General features: G+C 40.6%; 1 protein-coding gene and 3 long non-coding RNA genes across 8 annotated transcripts; 1 reads left to right on the top strand and 3 right to left on the bottom strand.

The window, feature by feature from the left end:
- Nucleotides 1-1,176: 1,176 nt before the first annotated feature.
- Nucleotides 1,177-2,251, bottom strand: LOC143419969 (uncharacterized). Its single transcript, XR_013099995.1, has 3 exons — nt 2,084-2,251; nt 1,916-1,999; nt 1,177-1,424 (listed from the first exon to the last, which is right to left on the bottom strand). It is a non-coding gene; the product is annotated as an uncharacterized LOC143419969 (long non-coding RNA).
- A 989-nt stretch (nt 2,252-3,240) lies between these two features.
- Nucleotides 3,241-3,870, bottom strand: LOC101482254 (uncharacterized). Its single transcript, XR_013099994.1, has 3 exons — nt 3,696-3,870; nt 3,503-3,577; nt 3,241-3,345 (listed from the first exon to the last, which is right to left on the bottom strand). It is a non-coding gene; the product is annotated as an uncharacterized LOC101482254 (long non-coding RNA).
- Nucleotides 3,871-6,091: 2,221 nt separating this feature from the next.
- On the bottom strand, nt 6,092-9,620 carry LOC143419858 (uncharacterized). 4 transcript variants are annotated; one of them, XR_013099872.1, is made up of 6 exons: nt 9,449-9,620; nt 9,229-9,301; nt 9,111-9,146; nt 7,142-7,299; nt 6,910-7,047; nt 6,092-6,711 (listed from the first exon to the last, which is right to left on the bottom strand). It is a non-coding gene; the product is annotated as an uncharacterized LOC143419858 (long non-coding RNA). The 4 variants fall into 4 exon arrangements; XR_013099874.1 differs by having other exon boundaries at nt 9,111-9,355; XR_013099875.1 differs by lacking the exon at nt 9,111-9,146.
- On the top strand, nt 9,265-18,732 carry LOC101471112 (myosin light chain kinase, smooth muscle). 2 transcript variants are annotated; one of them, XM_004561295.6, is made up of 18 exons: nt 9,265-9,399; nt 9,656-10,013; nt 10,561-10,707; nt 12,671-12,829; nt 12,928-13,062; nt 13,486-13,530; nt 13,621-13,751; nt 13,845-14,001; nt 14,084-14,392; nt 14,515-14,611; nt 14,710-14,913; nt 15,105-15,322; nt 15,990-16,113; nt 16,957-17,109; nt 17,267-17,396; nt 17,541-17,622; nt 17,794-17,934; nt 18,160-18,732. In XM_004561295.6, the coding sequence occupies exons 2-18, from the start codon at nt 9,866-9,868 to the stop codon at nt 18,363-18,365; spliced, it is 2,586 nt and encodes an 861-aa protein (XP_004561352.3). In that variant the 5' UTR covers nt 9,265-9,399; nt 9,656-9,865; the 3' UTR covers nt 18,366-18,732. The 2 variants fall into 2 exon arrangements, with proteins under 2 accessions (XP_004561352.3, XP_076743663.1); XM_076887548.1 differs by lacking the exons at nt 9,265-9,399; nt 9,656-10,013; nt 10,561-10,707; nt 12,671-12,829; nt 12,928-13,062 and having other exon boundaries at nt 13,493-13,514.
- The last annotated feature ends 403 nt before the right edge of the window (nt 18,733-19,135 follow it).

The raw sequence follows: 19,135 nt of genomic DNA, 5'->3' as shown, positions 1-19,135 counted from the left end.
TTTGTATAGCAGTAGCTTCACAGGGTAAGTGGCACCGCAGTGCTGTCAGGCACAACTGTTAATTATTCCAGATGCAGAGACAGAATTGGTCGAGCTCTTGCATTAAATCACAGTCTGCTCTTTTCTACATGTCCGATTACACATTAAATGGCATGTAATCACAGTTTGGTGTTTGTCTGCTGTGTCGCAAATAGTTTTTCAGGATGGCTACCAAACTAATCTGCCCTCTCTGCTCATTAAAGGGCCAATTCACCCAAAAACAAAACAAGCAAATAAAGACTGTCCATCCATAGAACTGGATCCAAAGTTTGGAAACGCTGATTCAGCTGTGAGTCATGGCCCTGGGTCAGTCGACCTTGTGTTTTGAATTCATGGTCTCTCATTTATTATTTATTATGCGATCCCAACATTGCGTAATATTTATATTATTTCTGGTAGTAATCCTCGTAGTGTGTTTAGTCTTGTTCTCTATTCTAAATTCCTTTAGAATTTATGTGTCTCTTATTTTTTTCTTCCTCCTGTGTCAAGTTTCTTGTGAAGTTCATTTATATGTCTGTGTCCACCCTGTGTAATTATCACTTCCTATTTTACTTACTTACTAGGTGTGTTCTGTTTGCTTTTCTTTTAATTTTGCATCCTTGTCTTGTCGACTGTGATTCGGTTCACCGTGTTTTGTTCTCACCAACTGTCTCCACTGACCCGAATCACTATCCTGTGTATATACTGTCTCAGTCTCCCTTTGTCAGAGTGTCAGTCATCTTCCTCTCTTGTCTCCCAGCTCCTGTATGCCCTAGCTCTAATTCCCAGTTTAGATTCCGGTAAGTTGAAGCTTTCAGTTTTCCTTTTGTATTTTATGCTTCATTTTGTATTTTGGTTCTTAGCCTGAATAAATGTTTCACTATTAGCTCACCACCATCTGCCTCTATGTTTTCTCCTCACAAACGTCGCAATTTATGACAAACTAGCGCACTTGATTCTCGTTTTTTTAAAGACATTAGACATATAGCCTGTAAAATCATTCAACCCTGGAAAAGAACAGTCAAAAATATAACTAAAAGCCTAAAATGAAAGAATTCATGCCCATGATGACTGTATGTAACCTTCTAATCACAACACACGTTTTTAATTGTTAAAAGCTAATTAAACAACACCACAAAACCCCAATGCGATCACATGTTTAATAATTATGTGCATAGCAAGCATGAATGTTAATTTAAAATAGATTTTTTTCACCACTATAGCAGGTCAATTTCTCTTCGTTAGATACTAGCTGCAATTATAGCAAGTATGTAGATACGATTTTTTTCTAGACACAGTCGAGCATCCAGAGATAATAGAGCAGTGATGATGCATTAGCTGATGTTTTCGTAGTTCTTTCGCTTAATGTCCAGACACAAGCACACCCCGACTAATACTCCAAAAACCTGCAACAGGGAAAAGGTCAGAAGTTACTGGCAGCAAATGAACTCAATGGCACACCCAAAAGGTTATTTTCTTGTTCTGGAAAAAAGTAATTTTTTCTTCATTTCATCACCTGGGGCAGTCAGGATGAGACAGGCTTTATTATCATTCAAGTTATCCTCTGCTATTTAAATATTCTTTACAATGTCTGCTACTGCTGGAAACTAAATTACTAAATTAATCCAGTATACATGTTTTTATTTTTATGTAGAGACATTTGGGGTATCTTTAGATGTTTGACATTTCTGATTTTTCTTTGTCTTTTTTCCACCTAAAACAGATTAAAATTAACCTTTTGGGCTCACACTGGCTCCTGCACAGTTAATCAGTAGGTAAGTGTACTGGATTGGCATTTAAAATGATCATTTCTTACAGTAATATGACATTTACTCTTGCAATGTGAGCATTTTGCTTCACAGTTAAATGTGAGCAAGGGGAAATTGCAGAAGCTTACCTCCGTGACTCCAAGAGCAATGCAGACAGCGCCGACCCACACCAGATTTTTCAACAGGAAGACACTGATTGCCCAGAGGCAGCCCTGAGGAGGATCGCACGGTCATAAAATACAGTATTTGTTTGCAGAAAATAGATGAAAATTGCTTGAAATGATTTCCTGTCAGACCTTTTTATGTGCCTTCTCCTTGTCCTGTCCACAGCCCTCACTCTTCACCACGCAGCAGGAATCTGGCACGGCGTCGTGCTTTTCCCAGCCCGCGCTCTGGGACCAGTCGGCATAGCTGTCCGCACCACAACACTTGAACTGTAATGATAACGACACTGTGATAGTGAAGCACCAAAGCTGTATTAATCACTGGTTGTGACTATTTGTGGTTCACGATAAATATTCTTCAAGTGTTGCTTTGTAGAAAGTCAGTTTGTCTACTTAACTACTAATTTTCACACAGATGCTGAAGGCGTGTTATTTACACTTACTAGCCACTTTATTAGGTACACCTTGCTAGCATTAGGTTGGGCCTCCTTTTACCTTCAGAGTTGCCTTAATTCTTCATGGTACAGATTCATGCTGAGATGTAAGCCTTCAAACTTAAACTCCCTAAGTAATTCCAGCATTTTTCTCATTGCTGGTCTTTGTTAATTACCCTCTCACTCTTTTGTCTTCACACTCTTATATTAAAGTTAGTCATCTTAATTTGACTGTAAACAAGAGCACTCATATAGAGCAACTCCCCCCGAGTAGCAGGGGCAATACTAAACCTTTGATGTTTTATGTTTTTATTACAACATGCTGATGTCAGCCTGCTTTTATAACGACCATATAATATCCATAAAAGATTTGTGAGTAATATAAAATTTTTACTGATTTTCACATTTGGCGTGACCTCGGCCTTGACCTTTATCTATTTTTCACCTAAATTAAATCAGCTTTTGCTGTTAATGGCATCCAGCAATGCACAAAATATGAGCATGTCGTGTTGAAAACTGTGGACATTAGAAGGTGGGTACACTGTGGGTCACAATGACATGGAGATGTTCAGCAATGATACTCATTTGGTACTAAGAGGGTGAAGAAAGTATCTTCTGCTGCATTAAACCACCAATAGCTTGAATCATTGATACAATGCAGGATGGAGCCACGCTTTCATGTTTACACCAGATTCTGACCTTACCATCTGAATGTTGCAGCAGAAATTTAAAGCAGGCATCATTTTCCCATCAAGAGAGGAAATGAAGAGTCCCTATAAGGGGTTTTTGCACTTCCTCCAATCCATCAGGTGTTTCTCAAAAATACAGAACATTACAGTAGGCTCTGCGTGTCACCTTTTCCTGAATTTTGTCAATTGCATGTCTCCTCTCAGGGCTGTAGTCGTTAATCACTTCCTGTGCTTTGGCATTGACACCATTAGCCATCTGCAGAAGGGCGGCCTACAGAGAAAATCAGATAAAATAACCAGAACAGACACTGGAACTTAGATATATTTTAAGTAATGCTACTGATATTATGACTGGAGAACCGCTGCTAATGGCAAAATTTGACCTTGATCTCAAGTAGTTCCTTTCTGGTGCGATTTTAATGTCTTACCCTACTGCGAAATATGTAAAAGGCGGCTCCTGTGAGGACCTCCAAGAGGATGATCACTATCAGGATGCAGATGAACTATAGATAAAGAAAGTGAACGCTGTTAGAGATCTCCAGAACATCTCCAGTGCTCATTAAAAAAAGCTTTTGGAAAGAATCGCCACTTAATCACATTTAATTTCATTACAGTACTTACACAAGCAACCATAGATGAACTATTAAAGAATGCACCAATGTGGCCCAAGAGGGATACGAAGGCTATGATGACCCCCACTGCAATGAGGACTATAGCAATTTTAGACAAGTTGCTCCCTGTGAAGGTGCCGATATCTGAATACGTCGAGTACTGCAGCACTCCTATAGTGATGAGGGCAACCCCAGACAGCTGAAAAAAAGAAGTTTAACAGCAGGACAGCAATGTAGTGCTTTACATGGAAACAATAAATTAAAAGAGGGTGGTTTTGTTCATTCCTGTCAATACGACCTCATTTCAATATAAACTTACTGTCCCTATGTTAAAAAGTAAAAGCAATTTTGAGACTCCAGCAAATGAAGCAAACTTGGAACAGTGGTGAACTTTCCCAGGAGTGGCCGTCCTACCAAGATTACTCCAAGAGTTCATCGACGACTCATCCAGGAGGTCACAAAAGACCCCAGAACAACATTTAAAGACCTGTAGGCTTCACTTATATTAGCTGAGCTCAAGGTTCACGATTCAGTAATAACAAAGAGACTGGGTAAAAATGGCATTCATGGAAGAAAACCACAGCTGACCACAGAGAACAGAAGAAGCACAAAGGCTCGTCTAACATTTGGCAGAAAATCTGGGTAAATATTCGGTGGATGGAAAAGACATAAGCTAAACTTTCTGGAAGGTTTGAGTCCCATTACATCTGACATAAAAATAACACAACATTTTATTTAAAAAAAACATCACACAAGCAGTCAAACATGGTGGTGGTCTGTGATGGTCTGGGGCTTTGTTGCTACTTCAGGACCTGGACGAGAAAATCCTGAAGGAGAATTTCTGGCCATCAGTTTGTGCCCTGAAGCTCAAGAGCACTTGTGTTAGTATATGTTATTTTGTCCTTTATAATCATACGACTGTTGCCTGTTATTGGATTTTTGCTCTTTGACAGCTTTGTAATTGGATTGTGTGCTCTCACTGACTGCCTACCAGTGTGTGACATCCTCATCTTCAGCGTAACACGGCGTTATTTGCATTTCATAAAATTTGAATGTGTGTATTGCTGCCACAAAAAGTTATCAACCTTAATAATAGATCTCAAAAGTATGACATTTTTCTTGAAATATTTTTAAAATAGATATATTTCATAAAGGTTACTCTGTGTGGGTTACACGTCATGCACCAGTTAGTATTTAGGGCATAAAATTTCTGAAGCGTGCACAGGACACCGTGCAGGTTTATCTGGCGATGATACTGATTAGCTTCTAAATTTGTTAAAGTTCCCTTTGCTCAGCTCAGCTGCTACAACCCCACAAAACGGCTTAATATGAGTGTGTTTTGGAAATTTGGAAGGGCAAATCAAGTCTCTTGTTGCATGTGTATCTTCCCTTGGATAATCCGGCGTGCAGTCAAAGTTTCCTGGACTTCTAAAAAGATATGAGTGATTCAATTTTGGCTTTATTCTTTCGTTACCTCTACTACTCCTGCTCTTTATTGATTCTAATCTTTCCATGATATCACCAATCAGTGCTGTCAATCATCACTTCTCATCAAAATTAGATAGAATAGAATTGCTCTATTACTCACCAAGAAGAGCGTGTTGAAGAAAATGAAACAACACTTGATGCCGAAGACGCTGCACATTTTGAGGTGGTCTGAGCAAATAATAAATAAGTGAATCCAGAAGGTTGCAGACTTCCCTCAATCCAAATACGGGTCAAGTCAGGGTGAATAGAGTGCAATTCAGTGGCGAGTGTGTCATATGACCCTATGGAAATGAACCGGCAGCCCGATAGCTTTCAAGTTGATGTAGGTATCTTTTGAATGCATCAAGCCCGTCTTTGCATAGAGGCGTCACACATCAGTGAATACAAACTGCGCCGTAATATACGGTTATTTAAATACTGGGAATTTCACTCGACAAACATCTATAAATCTAAAAGGTCGCCCCCAAATATGAAGATGTTTTGTCTTTTTAAACATTTATGTGGCAGATGTTTGCAGATGTTCTGCCTCTCTTTGTAGGTGTTTTGGGACCTTCAGGTGAAGTGCAGGATCGTCTGTAACCAGTCTTCAGAGCTCTTTGATCTCTGTAGATTATTTAGATTTTATTGTGACTATTTTGTCTCATTTTGATCATTTTCTGTATGCGGTGTGTTTTGTAGTTCACAATCATAATCCATACATATCCCCTGCAGTGTAGACACTGTTGTGTGAATATTATTGAAGCAGATCAATTTTCATGACTAGTATGTTTAAAATAACATGCCATAACACTAAACACTAAACAAAAAGGTGCAATTTAAGTGTTTGTTTCTGTATTCTTATTAAAATCCCAATTAAAAGAAACAAACTTTTACCACAACAATTTTTCTAAATGCTGGAATATTTTTATTCAGTATTATTCTTTTAATTTTGTTAAAGTCCAGATACAGATAAATAAAATCTGCATTTTTGTCTCAAGAAATATATATAAGCAACTGTGATTATCTGATCTTGCTTCTTCAGGGCTCCTTCCTTCTGTTTGCGGACCAAGCTCTTTCTCACAGCTTCCCCACCAACACGTGGATCACAGGCCGCCTGGCTCGATTCACAGTGACCTCGAAATGAGAGGCAGAGATGCTTGTTGCACACTGCCAGAGTTCTCTTTGTTTCTCACATCTTTTTGTATTATTTTCCTTCTTCCTTCCTCTTTCGTTCTTCTTTGATGTTTGCTCTTTTCCCTCTCCTGCTTTCTCAGAGCTCAGGTCAGACTGCCTCGACCTGCGAAGAACAATGCTGCATCATATTTTTCTGTTTTTCCCTTTAACCACCAGATTGCAGGCTCTTTGAACGTCTGTCTAAAGGTTTCCTTCAAGAAGCAGTAATCATTAGAGAACTAACAGAGGGTTGGCTGTCAGTCAGGAGGCAGGTTTATCTGTTGCATCACAAGTCATTTGTGTTCACTCATGCCTGTGGTTTTGTCTGCCTTCTTCTCATCACCGAGTCTCTGTCCGTGGAGCCTTATCTGCTTGTTCTTATTTGCCTGCAGGATAAAGAAGAATATTTGAGATTACTTGAGTGAAGTCTGCTTCAGTGCTGATAGTTTAGCAAAGCAGTCAATTTTCATGACTTGAAAAAGTTAAACCCAGGACTTGGATGAACTTAAATATTCTCACAGATGGATCTTAAACACCAGCGAATTTAGTTTTTCAGCAAAGTAAACAATGGCAGATTTTATCACCTCTGCAGTGCGAGGCATATAGCCACAGGGGGGCTCCATTTCCAACCATTTAACTGTAATAACACTGACATTCACTAATATTTGGACTTCCATTGCTTCAATGTCACAGAGTGATGGAGAGATGGAGTCTGCATGTCTCTGAAGGAGTTTGTGGGAACAGGACGCAAAATGATTACAACATAGTCTGCATGTCTTTGAAGCACGTCATGAGAACAGGAAGAAAAATCATTACCATAGATGGAGTAGTCAGTCAGGGACGGAGAACATCGTCCTTCCTTCTCTTTGCTTTTCCTGTTTTGAATTCCAGGGCACTTCGTCAAAAGCTTATGTGACTTCCGCTTGATAAGAATCATTAGTCAGGAACGAGCTTGGACTCTAAGGCTGTGCTGTCTTGGATATTAATGAATATTAATGAAAAATTAATGAATATACATAAGTTGTTGGACAAAGACACACTTTCTTTTAGTTTTGCCTCTGTGTGGATAATAAAAGCTACACAAGACTTTTTCAAGATGAAGGACAATGTTGCAGCCCTATGAGTTGCTCAAGGCAACACCGTTCTTCAATGCCCAAGTCAGTCACCTGATCTCAACCCAGCAGAGCATGTGTTTCAGTTATTAAACACACAACTGAATGCATGAAGACTCACAACCAAGCAGCAGCTGAAGGTGGCTGCAGTAAAGGCCTAACTGAGCATCTCAAGGGAAATTCATGACATTCTAGACCACAGGTGTCGAACTCCAGGCCTCGAGGGCTGGTGTCCTGCAGATTTTAGATGTGTCCTTGATCCACCACAGCTGATTTAAATGGCTAAATTACCTCCTCAATAAGTCTTGAAGTTCTCCAGAGGCCTGGTAATGAACTGATCACTTGATTCAGGTGTGTTGACCTAGGGTGATATCTAAAACCTGCAGGACACCGACCCTCGAGGCCTGGAGTTCGACACCCCTGTTCTAGACAGTCATAGACTGCCTAAAGTCTAGTATTTAAGTTTTTTTTTTAGATCCGTAATATATTGATTTTGGGAGGGTTACATAAATCTGAAGTCTGCACTTCAGTTGCACATTGACTGCTTGAGTTAAAATCCACTGAGGTTAAATCACAAAATTGTGTGTTTTGTCCTGCAAATTATCAAGCTAACTGTATTTTGTACATTAATGATGTTATCCTATAGTAGATGGATTCATAAAGCGCATGTGCTGATTGCATTAAACAGTTTCTTTTCGATCACATATGGTTTATTTCTAAATAATATGAGATTCGATTAAGAAAGACAGAAACTTCTCTTCGTGCATGGTGTATTTTCTGTTTTTATCTTTAGATTTTAGAGAAAAGCACAGCATCTACATACATTTTAAGATATTGTAAGAATTGTAAAACTGATGCATTGCATTCCAGTACCTGCCCTTTGTCACCATCAGTACCCTGTTAATCATTCATGGGTCTGCTCCATCAATCTGTATGCTTTGAGCAGTGGAGATTTGTCCGCAGTCTGATGTAAACTGTGCGCCTCAGCCATATGGGAACACTTACAAATACCAGCCCATGTAATCGTTTCCTTACATTCTTGCACGGAGGAAGAAAAACACATTATAGGGGTTTGTTTGATGCATGTCGATAGGCTGTTGCTCAACCTGTTGTTGGTGTTGAATGCAAGGCAGAAGAAGAATTTGATTTGCTTGTTCTGATAATCATTCAGCCACAATTAGGTCAGCATCAACCGGTTTACATAACCGGTTTTATGTGAGCACATAACAGCTCTTGATGATGTACAGTAGAGGTCAGGTCCCTATAGCGCTATAAAATCTGCAGCAGTAGCAGCGCTGCACATGCACAATTATGTATCAGTATTTGGGTCGTCTAGATGGGTTCATAAGGTTTTTGCACTTACATAAGAATATTACTTTTTTATGGAAATTGTATTAACATCTACTATATTATGAATCATTTTTGGTCTCAGAATTTTAAATTAAACACAAGTATAGGTTAGTACCCTCAATAATAAGATACACTTTCAGAGTAGTATCAGAAAGAAAAGAAAGCCCTGAAGGCATTTAAACGAGCTTCACATGGCCGTAAGGTAGACCAGAGAAAACCAGTCTATAGCTGGCAACTGTTCAACAATAGAGAAATGAAAGCACACCTTGGAGACACACCCAACCAGCAGCTTTCCCATATAGAATTAAAGGTGTCTCATTTACCAGTGGTGCTCAGTTTGGTCACATGGTCTCTACTTTCTGTAAAAGAAAGTCAACCCCACAAACCCACAGTTACAGAGATTCACTTCAGTGACATGTTTCAATGTTGTGTGCTGCTCACCTGAGTGAATGCACAGTAGAAAAAGCTGTCCTACTGGCTCTTCTTGATTCCTGCGGGGGCTCTGGCGGTGTGGCTCCGCGGGGAAATATAAGAGAGTAAAATGGCTCAAGGAAGTTGATTGTGGGAACTATACTCATGGTTTGAGAAGAAATACTATTTATATTCATGCAGGTAAGTGTTTTTTTACTCTCCTTTGGTTTGTGTTGCTTTTAATCCTCACCTTATTGCGTTCTTTTTCTCTTCAGCTTGAGTGTTTTCTTCCTCCCACACATTTCCTAACCTCTCTTAGTGCCTCCTTTGTTTTCTGTCACATGTGTTTCTGTCTTTCCTTCTGTTCTCGGAGCAGAGGGTCAGTGGGGGCTGGACATGTGTGCTTCTAATTATCCGTCTGATAAAACTGACCTTTTTCCTGTGAACTTTGGGGCAGAGGGGGAGGCAGTGATTTCAGAGGAAAGCAGTGGCTCCTCCTGTTTGCATCTCAAAGGACGTGCGAATGCAGACAGGGTGAGCATGCAACACATCAGATTCACACAAGGATTCTAGATGGAGCGAGCCTAAACGCAACTAAGAGAAGAACAGGAGGCCTAGATGAGTGCCTGATCTACAGCTGCTGACTTGCTATCATCTGAAATCAAAGATGGACCAAGATGGGAAGGCACCAAAGACTTTTGTGTCCACCTTACGATTTGCCCTCAAGCCTCAACCGAACCAACAGAAAGAGAATGGACTGGGTAACATTAAGAGGAAGTTGGTGGGAAACAAACTGAGATTTTCATCTGTATCAGGTAAGGCCTTGAAAAAGATGTGAAATGTTAACTTTAGTGCATTTGAACTAAAAAATAGAACATGTCTCACCGGGTGCACCCCTTTTGTCTGTGTTTTAACTAAAACCGTCACAGAGCGCTGCAAAGGACAAGAAGAAGCTCTACTTTGTAAACTGTATAGACAGCCCGCCACCCCCTCCCCTCATCCCCCTAATGTACACAGTCTGATGGCAGTCCTCCATCCACTGGCAGCCACCCATTTCCCACTCTGCTGGACATTCCAACACCAAAATAAACAACTGCAAACACACATTTTAAAAAAAAACACGACATCAAATTCCCCACCGCTCACAGCTGTAACTTGTGTTTATTACTCAAACAGCAGATGAACTGAGACTCAGTGGAAGATAGTGATCTTCAAATACATTTTTGGCAACACACACACACACACACAAAACATGAGGCAGTGATTTAGGGTTTGATAAGATGCTCTGTTCTGATTGGGTCAGTGACAAGCAAAAATATGTGAAAACTAAACCCTTTGTCTTTCACCTTTTTCTTTGTAAAGATGCCAAACAGGCACAAGTTCAGAGTTTGGAAGCACCTCGCTTTGAAGAGCCACTCAGAGACTGTACTGTCTGTGCAGGAAGTGATGCTGCCTTTAAAGGTGTTATCACAGGGAGCCAACCGATGAGCATTTCCTGGCTATACAATGGTAAGTGACTGATTACATGTAGGAGATGTTGTACTTTATTCAAGTCCAGGTTATTGTAACTTTTACAGTAATCTACTATATAAATTACAGTTATTTACTGTAATCTGGAATGCAGGAATTTATTGTATTCTTATACAACTTTGGTACAAACATTGGAAACGCACAAAATACAGCATGATCAGCCTTTTGAATTGATTGCTGATTGATAATTATTGACAGAAATCCTTTATATACTGCTGTTCTGTGGAAAGTATTGAGCCACCCCTCAAAATAGGTGCAGTGATTTAGTGAAACATGCAAACATACAGTATACAGTATGTAAGGGGAAAGTTTTCACTTTTATTCTTTAACACAGCATTCTTGTTATAGCTTTAAGCAGTCTTCAGGAATAGTTCTCTGGGCTTCCTGAAGGACTTCTTTGGATGTTGGCTGCCTTTTGTTCTGTTCTCTGTTAAGATGATGCCACACTGCTACAATAATGTTGAGGTCCAGGCTCTGGGGAGACTGATAGACTGATGATCTATGATGAATAGTGTTCCATTGTGTGTTTTCTATTCAGATATGCTTTCACACAGCAAACCTTGGGGCCCTGTGTGGGCCATCATGGGCATGTTTGCTTGGCAGTGTGTTTGGGATCGTTGTCACGCCAAAAAATGAAGTTGTCACCAATCAGGTGCTTTCTAGACGATATTGCATGATGGATCAAAATCTGATGGTACATTTCTGCATACATTATTCCATCAATTATGACAGGATTTTCACCACTGCTGGCTGAAATGCAGCTTAAAACCACAGCAGAGCCTCAACCATGCTGTAGACACTCACAGTTGTATCTCTCTTCTTATCTCCATACATACTGACCATGCTTTGAACCAAACATTTCAAATTTGGATTCATCACTAGATAAGATTTCTTGATTTTGTGTCCATTTCTTGTGTAATTTGTGTAACTTCACAATTTGGCTTCTTGACAGCCACACTTCCACTGAGACCATGTCTGATGAGACATTAGTGAACACTAGGTGGATCATTTGAAAGGCGAGATGCCCTCTTCGGTCCTGTGCCGGGGCTTTGCTGGATTTTTTCCCCCCGAGAACTTGATTTGTAACATCCTTTTCATATGAGATGGATAGTTGTGTAGAATTGCCATTTCTTCTTTTCTATTCTTTTGAAAATGGTCAGGTGCAAGGACTTGACTGACTCAGTTGTGCAATGAGTCTCATGTCAGAAAAGCAAGTAAAAGATTTGAAAGACCTTCAGGAAGCCTGGAGAACTATTGCACAAGATCACTCTAGAAAACAATTTCAAAAAAACCCAGCTTCTTGGAAGCAAAATATAAAGAAACGAGGGGTGGCTTGACACTTTTTCGCAGTACTGTATGACTCATGTAACAGCCGTGCATTTCACTAGAGTGGTTTGTCTAGAATTTCTGGTAAATCCCCCCAAAATCTAAGAAAACACCAGCAGACATAAAAAGTGAAAGTGATTTAGGCCCTGAAGAAGAGTCTACAGACTGGCTAGAAATATTAAGAAAGGAAAATACAACACTTATTTCAAATATCACCCAAAACAGAGAGGGATGGTCAGATAGAAGAACGACAGAGTTAGACAGTGGTACATAAACATGTGGGGAGTGAATTGTGTGGAGAAGAAAACCATCTCTTGGCATAAGTAAAGGGTAATTTGGAGTCACCTGATCCAGCTCTAACTGTAAGTTTTATCAACACGGAAAGTTTTGTGTCTAATCTTAAAAGTAGAGTGGGAGTTTGTCTCCTAAATGTGTCTCTGGCTCCCATTCTACTTTTGGAAACTCTAAGACCCACATGGAAGCCAGTAGTCTGAAAGCAGAGAGGTCTGTTTGAGATAACATGATACTATGAGGTCTGTTAACTAAAGCAATTATATAATAATTAGTTCAAGCATTTCAGTACAACTGTAATAAAACCATACTTGTTCATGTTTAGGTGAGAAACTGCGTTCGAGTAACATTTCGAGTAACTTCGAAAACGGTGCTGCATGTCTGAGCCTGACCTGGTGCTCACCTAAAAATGCCGGGAGGTACACCTGCATAGCTGAGAATCCTGCAGGACAACAGTCGAGCGCTGCTCTGTTACATGTCAAAGGTAACATCAAGTCCAGAAAAGCCACTAATAATCAGCACAGCAGCATAGAAATGATCTGTTTACAGTGAGCCTGATTCACTCTGTTAACAATGAAACAGCAACAAAGGAAATTCCCGGAACAATCAACCGTGAGCTGCGCAGTGAGGTCACATTCAAGGCTGTGTCACATGAAAACGCTGAATTGTTCCCAGTTTCGGCAGGGGCAAGGCAAAGCAGAGAAGAAAGGGACAATGGTAGGCTCAATGATGACCACTTGTTTAACTTCCTTAAAATCTTTTTAATGTTACACACGCATTAAAATCCCCAATTGTTCTGCTTTTATTCCTGCCATGAATGCTATTAATCCTGTGAAAATAATGCAAATTTATAGCAAATATGCTCATGATAATAGAGGGCAGGGAAGAGGAAACATGCATGCCGACAAAACAAACAAAATGTTGTGTGTTTGGTTTTTAAATTTCAGTTTTAAGCAGGCTGTAAGTAAGAACTGTTGCAGTCTATCCCATTTCTGGCATGTGCTTATTTACAACTATACAAAAAATCTTGTTTGCCAGTTCAACCAAACTTGACTGCTTCACTGCCATTGGTTAGTTCCTTTTTAAATTCTCACATGATAGCACACCTGTGAATCCAATCTACTTCCTCAATCTCCACAGATTTTAGAGAAATCAGTCTTCAAAACCAGGTACCAACCAGTAAAGGTAGGAACCACATTATGTATTGAACAGCACTTAGCTCAGGCTTTATTATTATTTTTTTCTTGGACACAAACTAGCTCTGCTTTTCTTCAGGACCTCCTGTGGAGTTTGTAGACCCACCAGAGCAGGTGGAGGTTCGAGTAGCTGAGCAGGCCCTACTGTGCTGTGAGTTCAAGTCCAGCTCTCTCCCTGTAGCTTCCTGCTGGATTTACAACAGGGATAAGGTAAGAATGTTAGACTGGTTGGGCTTTTTTTAACATTTTATCCATAATTTTACCTTTGTCTTAACTTACACTTCTGGCCCTCTCTGACTCCAGGCTATATTCGGAGGACAGCGGATGTCAATCAGGACCACGCCAAATCATAGCAGTGTGCAGATCTTTCATGCTGATCCAAAGGACGCAGGCTCCTACACAGTCATTGTACGCAACAGAGCAGGTTCTGCTCAGCACACCATCTCCCTCAGTGTTGTAGGTGAGATAAATTCCTGACACGAATGCCCACAGAGAGACTTTGGATATTAGCAATTTCTCGAAAATGTTACATTTCTCCTCAGACCGACCCAATCCGCCAGCATCCCAGCCTGTTGTTTCCCAGCTATCCACTCAGTCCCTGGTTCTGTCCTGGTCTGGCCCCAACTACGACGGCGGCACGACAATTTTGGGGTACATCTTGGAGGTCTGTAAGGAGAGCTCGGACAAATCTGAGAGCTGGACTGAATTAAGTCGTTGTAAGAACACATCCTACCACGTCCAGTCAGGACTGGAGCCTCTGGGACGTTACCGCTTCCGAATCAGGGCTTATAACTCTGCAGGAATCAGTGAACCGAGTCAGGAGTCTGGTTGTGTCAAGATGGCAACTGCCAGTGAGTACAATATCTGCATGATTTTTAGCAAAATTTGATTTTGTTTTTATTTCCTAAGTAGTATTTTGGTGGTACCGGTTGCGAGATGTCTTTTTTGTCATTTCTTTTATTTGTGTTAAAAGAGCAAAGGAAAGCGGAGCCTGAGTCATATGTCATCGTGACCCCTGACACCCAAAATAAAGTCAGGGACCACTACAATGTGCATGAGAAGCTGGGAGTGTAAGCATCTCTAACTGTGCATCCATATCTAACACTTTCAGTCGTGAGGAATTAGAACCCTCCCTTAATGTTTTTGTTTTAAATGTTCACATTTCCAGAGGAAAATATGGTGAGGTGTACCGGATAACCCAAAAAGAGACGGGTCAGGAGTGTGCGGGGAAGTTCTACAGAGCTCGGACCATGAAAGAGAGGAAAGCGGCTCGCAAAGAGATTGAACTAATGAACAAGCTTCACCATCCAAAACTCGTGCAGTGTCTGGCTGCATATGATAGTCGTTCAGAGATGGTCATGGTCATGGAGTAGTAAGTCATCTTAGTTTAGTAAAAGCAAACCTCTCTATTGTAGTGGGTACACTCCACTTAAAGATATCATATGGGGATTTGTGGTGGTAGAAGGTATTTTACGAGAGGTTAAATGCATTACATCTATTAGAAGTTCAAATTTGATGGTCACATACCATTGCATGCCCCTGAATGGTTATTTGCCTGCCTAGCATCGCAGGTGGAGAGCTCTTTGAACGCATCGTGGATGAAAACTTTGAGCACACAGAGCCCACCAGTGCCCGCTACATGCAGCAGATCCTGGAGGGCATGCAGTATGTTCACAAACAGAATATCATTCATCTGGACCTCAAACCAGAGAACATCGTCTGTGTGGATACAACTGGTACCCGCATCAAAATCATCGACTTTGGTCTGGCTACTGAACTGGGTGAGTTTGATACTAGATTTTGAAATGTCCTACTAGGTACAGAAAAGAAAAAAAACTTGCATAACTGGTTGGTATATCATTATCAGTGCACAGTTCAAAAGGGGAAGGCCTTGTTTATACTCTTAAGACACATATTGCACATAGTGCTAAAGACCAGACCAGATGTTTCGATTTGGATGAAAGAATGCCACCGCTAAAGGTTTTTCATCATTCCTGACAGAGTTTTCTACTCATAAATGTATCTTCGTACGCTTTCAACCTCTTGAACTTTTCCATGTTTTAGTTTGAAAACGCAAGAAGAATAACACAGCATGCATGCATGAAGATAACACCAGGGAGTGTCTAAATTCCTAGAGATCTACAATGCATGTCACATCCCTACAGGTCTTTAAATAGATAATTGCCGAGCTGCTACTTTAACTCAGTAAAGGTATCAAGGCATGTGGAGCGAATTCATGCGGGAAATTTCAGCGTTTTTCTCCAGATGCAGCAGCTCCAGAGTGGGTGGTCTGTTTAGAGGTGATTAGAGCCTTCTGTAAATAAGTTAAAAGAAACAAATATCATCTGCAGCTCTGTCGATGTAGCTCAGGAGGTAGAGCAGGTCATCTTCTAATTGTAAGATAAGTTTGAGAGTGACATTCTGAAAAACTCTTGTTGTCTTCTTCAGAGGAGGGTAAGTCGCTGATGGTGATGCATGGCACGCCGGAGTTTGTGGCTCCTGAGGTTATCGGCTATGAGCCTGTGGGCCTGGAAACTGATATGTGGAGCATTGGAGTTATCTGCTTCATCTTGTAAGTAAAACTGCAGTGAACCAGTGTGTCAGTTAAATTTATTTCAAAGGGACAATGTACACATGTTCCTGGTGCCATTATACATTCTTCTACAATTGAGTCTAGTGGCATCAGTGAGCCATCTACTGTTGCTTCCTTGGTATGAGCCCTAACAAGAATGAATGGAAAAACGATATGAATGTATCTGCCTTGAAGCAGATGAGCTACAGTGGCAGAAAACAACACTGAGTACCATTCCTACCAGCTAAGTGCAAAAAAACTGAGGTACAATTTGCACAGTGTCACCAAAAAATTAGAAAAACATTGCCTGATGCGATCTTATTTTTTACTGCAACATTCATATGATAGTAAACCACATGAAAGTATTGATCCATCCCGTCTTGTATCAATACATCAGGCTGGTGCTGTGATAGTGTGGAGGGCGCCTTCATACCAACTGCACATCACAGTCTACCCATTACTTCAGATGTTCATCCTTCACACTCTGAATAAACCTTAAACTGGTTCCTTGAACAAGACGATGAGCTCATTGTACTCAAACGGCCTCCATAGCCACCAGATCTCAATTCAATAGAGCACCTTGTGTTGAAAGAGTTAAGTTACATCACGGATGTGCAGCCAACAAATCTACAGAAACTCTGTGATGCTGTCATGTCAATATGGACCAAAATCTGAGGAATATTTCCGGGACCTTGGTGAATGTATGCCTCAAAGAATTAGGGAAGCTCTGCAGGCAGAAGGGGTGCAACAATATAATACCATTTTTGGGTAATGGAGCTTCAAATGAGGATGTGTAATTTCTGTGGAAGCTTATTTGCTTTCATAATGTTTATCCTTGTCTAGACTCAGTGGAGAATCACCCTTCCAGGGAAACAGCGATGCTGAGACTCTTGCTCTCGTCACTGCTGCCAGCTACGAGTTTGACCCAGAGAGTTTTGAGGACATCTCTGACCAAGCTAAAGACTTTATCAGTTCCCTGCTGCAAAAGGACCGGAGGTTTGAATGCCTTTGCCTTTCCCCATCAGAAACATCCATTTGTAGTTCAATAAATTAAGTACTACTAAACCGTCTGACCAACTGTGAATATTAATATCACAGACATTTCAGCAACCACATACACTTGCTCCTTTATCTCCATCCACTTCGACTCTAGACGCAGGCTGTCATGTACCGAGGCGCTTGCCCATAGCTGGATGGCCTCTTTCACCCCTCTAAACCGCAGGCCCACCAAGTCCCTCAATAAGGAGAAGATGAGGCATTTTCTGGCCAAGCACAAGTGGAAGGTACCTGTTTTTTGTTTGTTTTTTTTGTTTTTGTTTTTTTTTGTTTTGTATTTTTTTAAGTACTCCTATCAGTCCTCAATAATCTCAATGCATTTTTTCAAAAGGTTTGGTCAACCAATTCTATTTTTCCTTTTAAACTTCTAGAAAACTGGCAAGGCTGTTTTGGCCCTAAAGCGAATGGCTAACCTCACCAGCAGCCCAGTCTCTGCTGGCAACTCCTCAGAGGGTAAGACGGATAAAGGGACACACATACACACAATAGCCTCCCATGTCCTAGATCTACATGGATGTGACAGATGAGTCGCTGTTTCAGACTGTCACTTCAAGTTTAGCCTCTTATGATCAGTAAAGCCTTGTTTCCATGTTATTCATCGTCATCATCCGCACTCTCATGTAGAGCCAAGCTGGAGCCAAGAGGCAGAGGAGGCCATCCAGTCGCTGGATAACCAGCTCCAGATTGAGCCTCATTTCCAACAGGCCCTGAAGGACGTTACCCTCCCTGTAGGAGCAGCTGCTCAGCTGACATGTGTTATCAATGGTAGAGTAACAGATTAACATATGTACAAAGAACAACGTAGGCCTACAATCAATATATGTAGTCATTTATTTTTAAACATGTACATTTCTCAATTATTAGAAAAATACCTCAGTCATCACAAGTCATTAGCACAAACAATAAATTAATCTGCTCTCTGTATTTGAGGATTTTTTTTGTCTTGTTTTGTATTCTTTTGGTGTAAATTTATATTTTTTCCAATCCTAGGGTATCCGCAGCCAGAGGTGAAATGGCTTCACAATGAGAAGCCGGTGCCTGAATCTCGCAGAGCGACCATAGAGCATCATGGAGAAGGGCTCTGTTCTCTGGTTCTGGCTGATTTGAAGTTTTCTGACTCTGGGGTGTATGTATGCAAGGCCAGAAACAAACTGGGGGAAGCAATGTGCTCTGCCAAACTGAAAGTGCGACCGTAACAACTTTTCTTCATTGCAAAAAGGACCAAGCTGAATTTTTGTCTTGTCGGTATATGAATGGACAGTCACAAACTCCTGATTTCACGTAATTTCAACGCAAATACACGTGTGTTACCTTGTCTGCTGGATAAGGTTAGTACAGATGCCAAAGTAGTTAGTAGTCCACTCAGAAAATCTGTATTTATGTGTTCAGCTACTAATGCACAAGGTGTTGTACTGATAGGTTGTTTATGTCTTTCTCCTGTGACTGTAATCACATTTAAAAAAAAAAAAGTGTACATTTAAACAATATTTAGCTGTGTAAGATGTATTAAACACTGAAGATTTTAAAAAGCTGACTTTCTCAAAAATAAATGTTCTAAAATAACTCATGAAAGTTTTTCACATTCAAAGGATGTATGCATTTATTATCCACCATTAAAGTGTTCGACGTCGATTATGTTACAAACCAATGTTCTGATAGGAAGATGTTGGTCTTGGCTTTCATGTAGCTACTTTTACTCATACCTACCCAAAATATTCTTGCAGACCAACACACCTTCCTCCTGGCACTCCCCAATGGCAGTGGTCTGCCCAAAACGACAATGTGCGCCACAATACCTCCCCTTACATTGGAAGCAAAAGCAACAATCATCAGGTAGTTACTGACCTACAGATGCCAAAACGTGCAACCAACAGTACACCCTGTAGATATCCTTTATCTATGCCAGATCTGCCAGAGGGAATCTGTACAGCATTCGGCAGCTAGCTTAAATGTTGTCTAATTGGTA

This window comes from Maylandia zebra, linkage group LG8 (assembly GCF_041146795.1).
Source record: "Maylandia zebra isolate NMK-2024a linkage group LG8, Mzebra_GT3a, whole genome shotgun sequence".
Lineage (NCBI taxonomy): Eukaryota > Metazoa > Chordata > Actinopteri > Cichliformes > Cichlidae > Maylandia > Maylandia zebra.
The sequence above is the reverse complement of the archived record's forward strand: the minus strand, read 5'-3'. Positions and strand labels throughout refer to the sequence as shown.

Excerpts from the sequence above, each read along its gene's own strand:
- LOC101471112 (XM_004561295.6), top strand. The coding sequence starts at position 9,866 with ATGGACCAAGATGGGAAGGCACCAAAGACTTTTGTGTCCACCTTACGA. Across the intron at positions 13,752-13,844 it reads GGATTTACAACAGGGATAAG|GCTATATTCGGAGGACAGCG; the intron begins GTAAGAATGTTA and ends CTCTGACTCCAG. Across the intron at positions 15,323-15,989 it reads TGGTCTGGCTACTGAACTGG|AGGAGGGTAAGTCGCTGATG; the intron begins GTGAGTTTGATA and ends TGTCTTCTTCAG.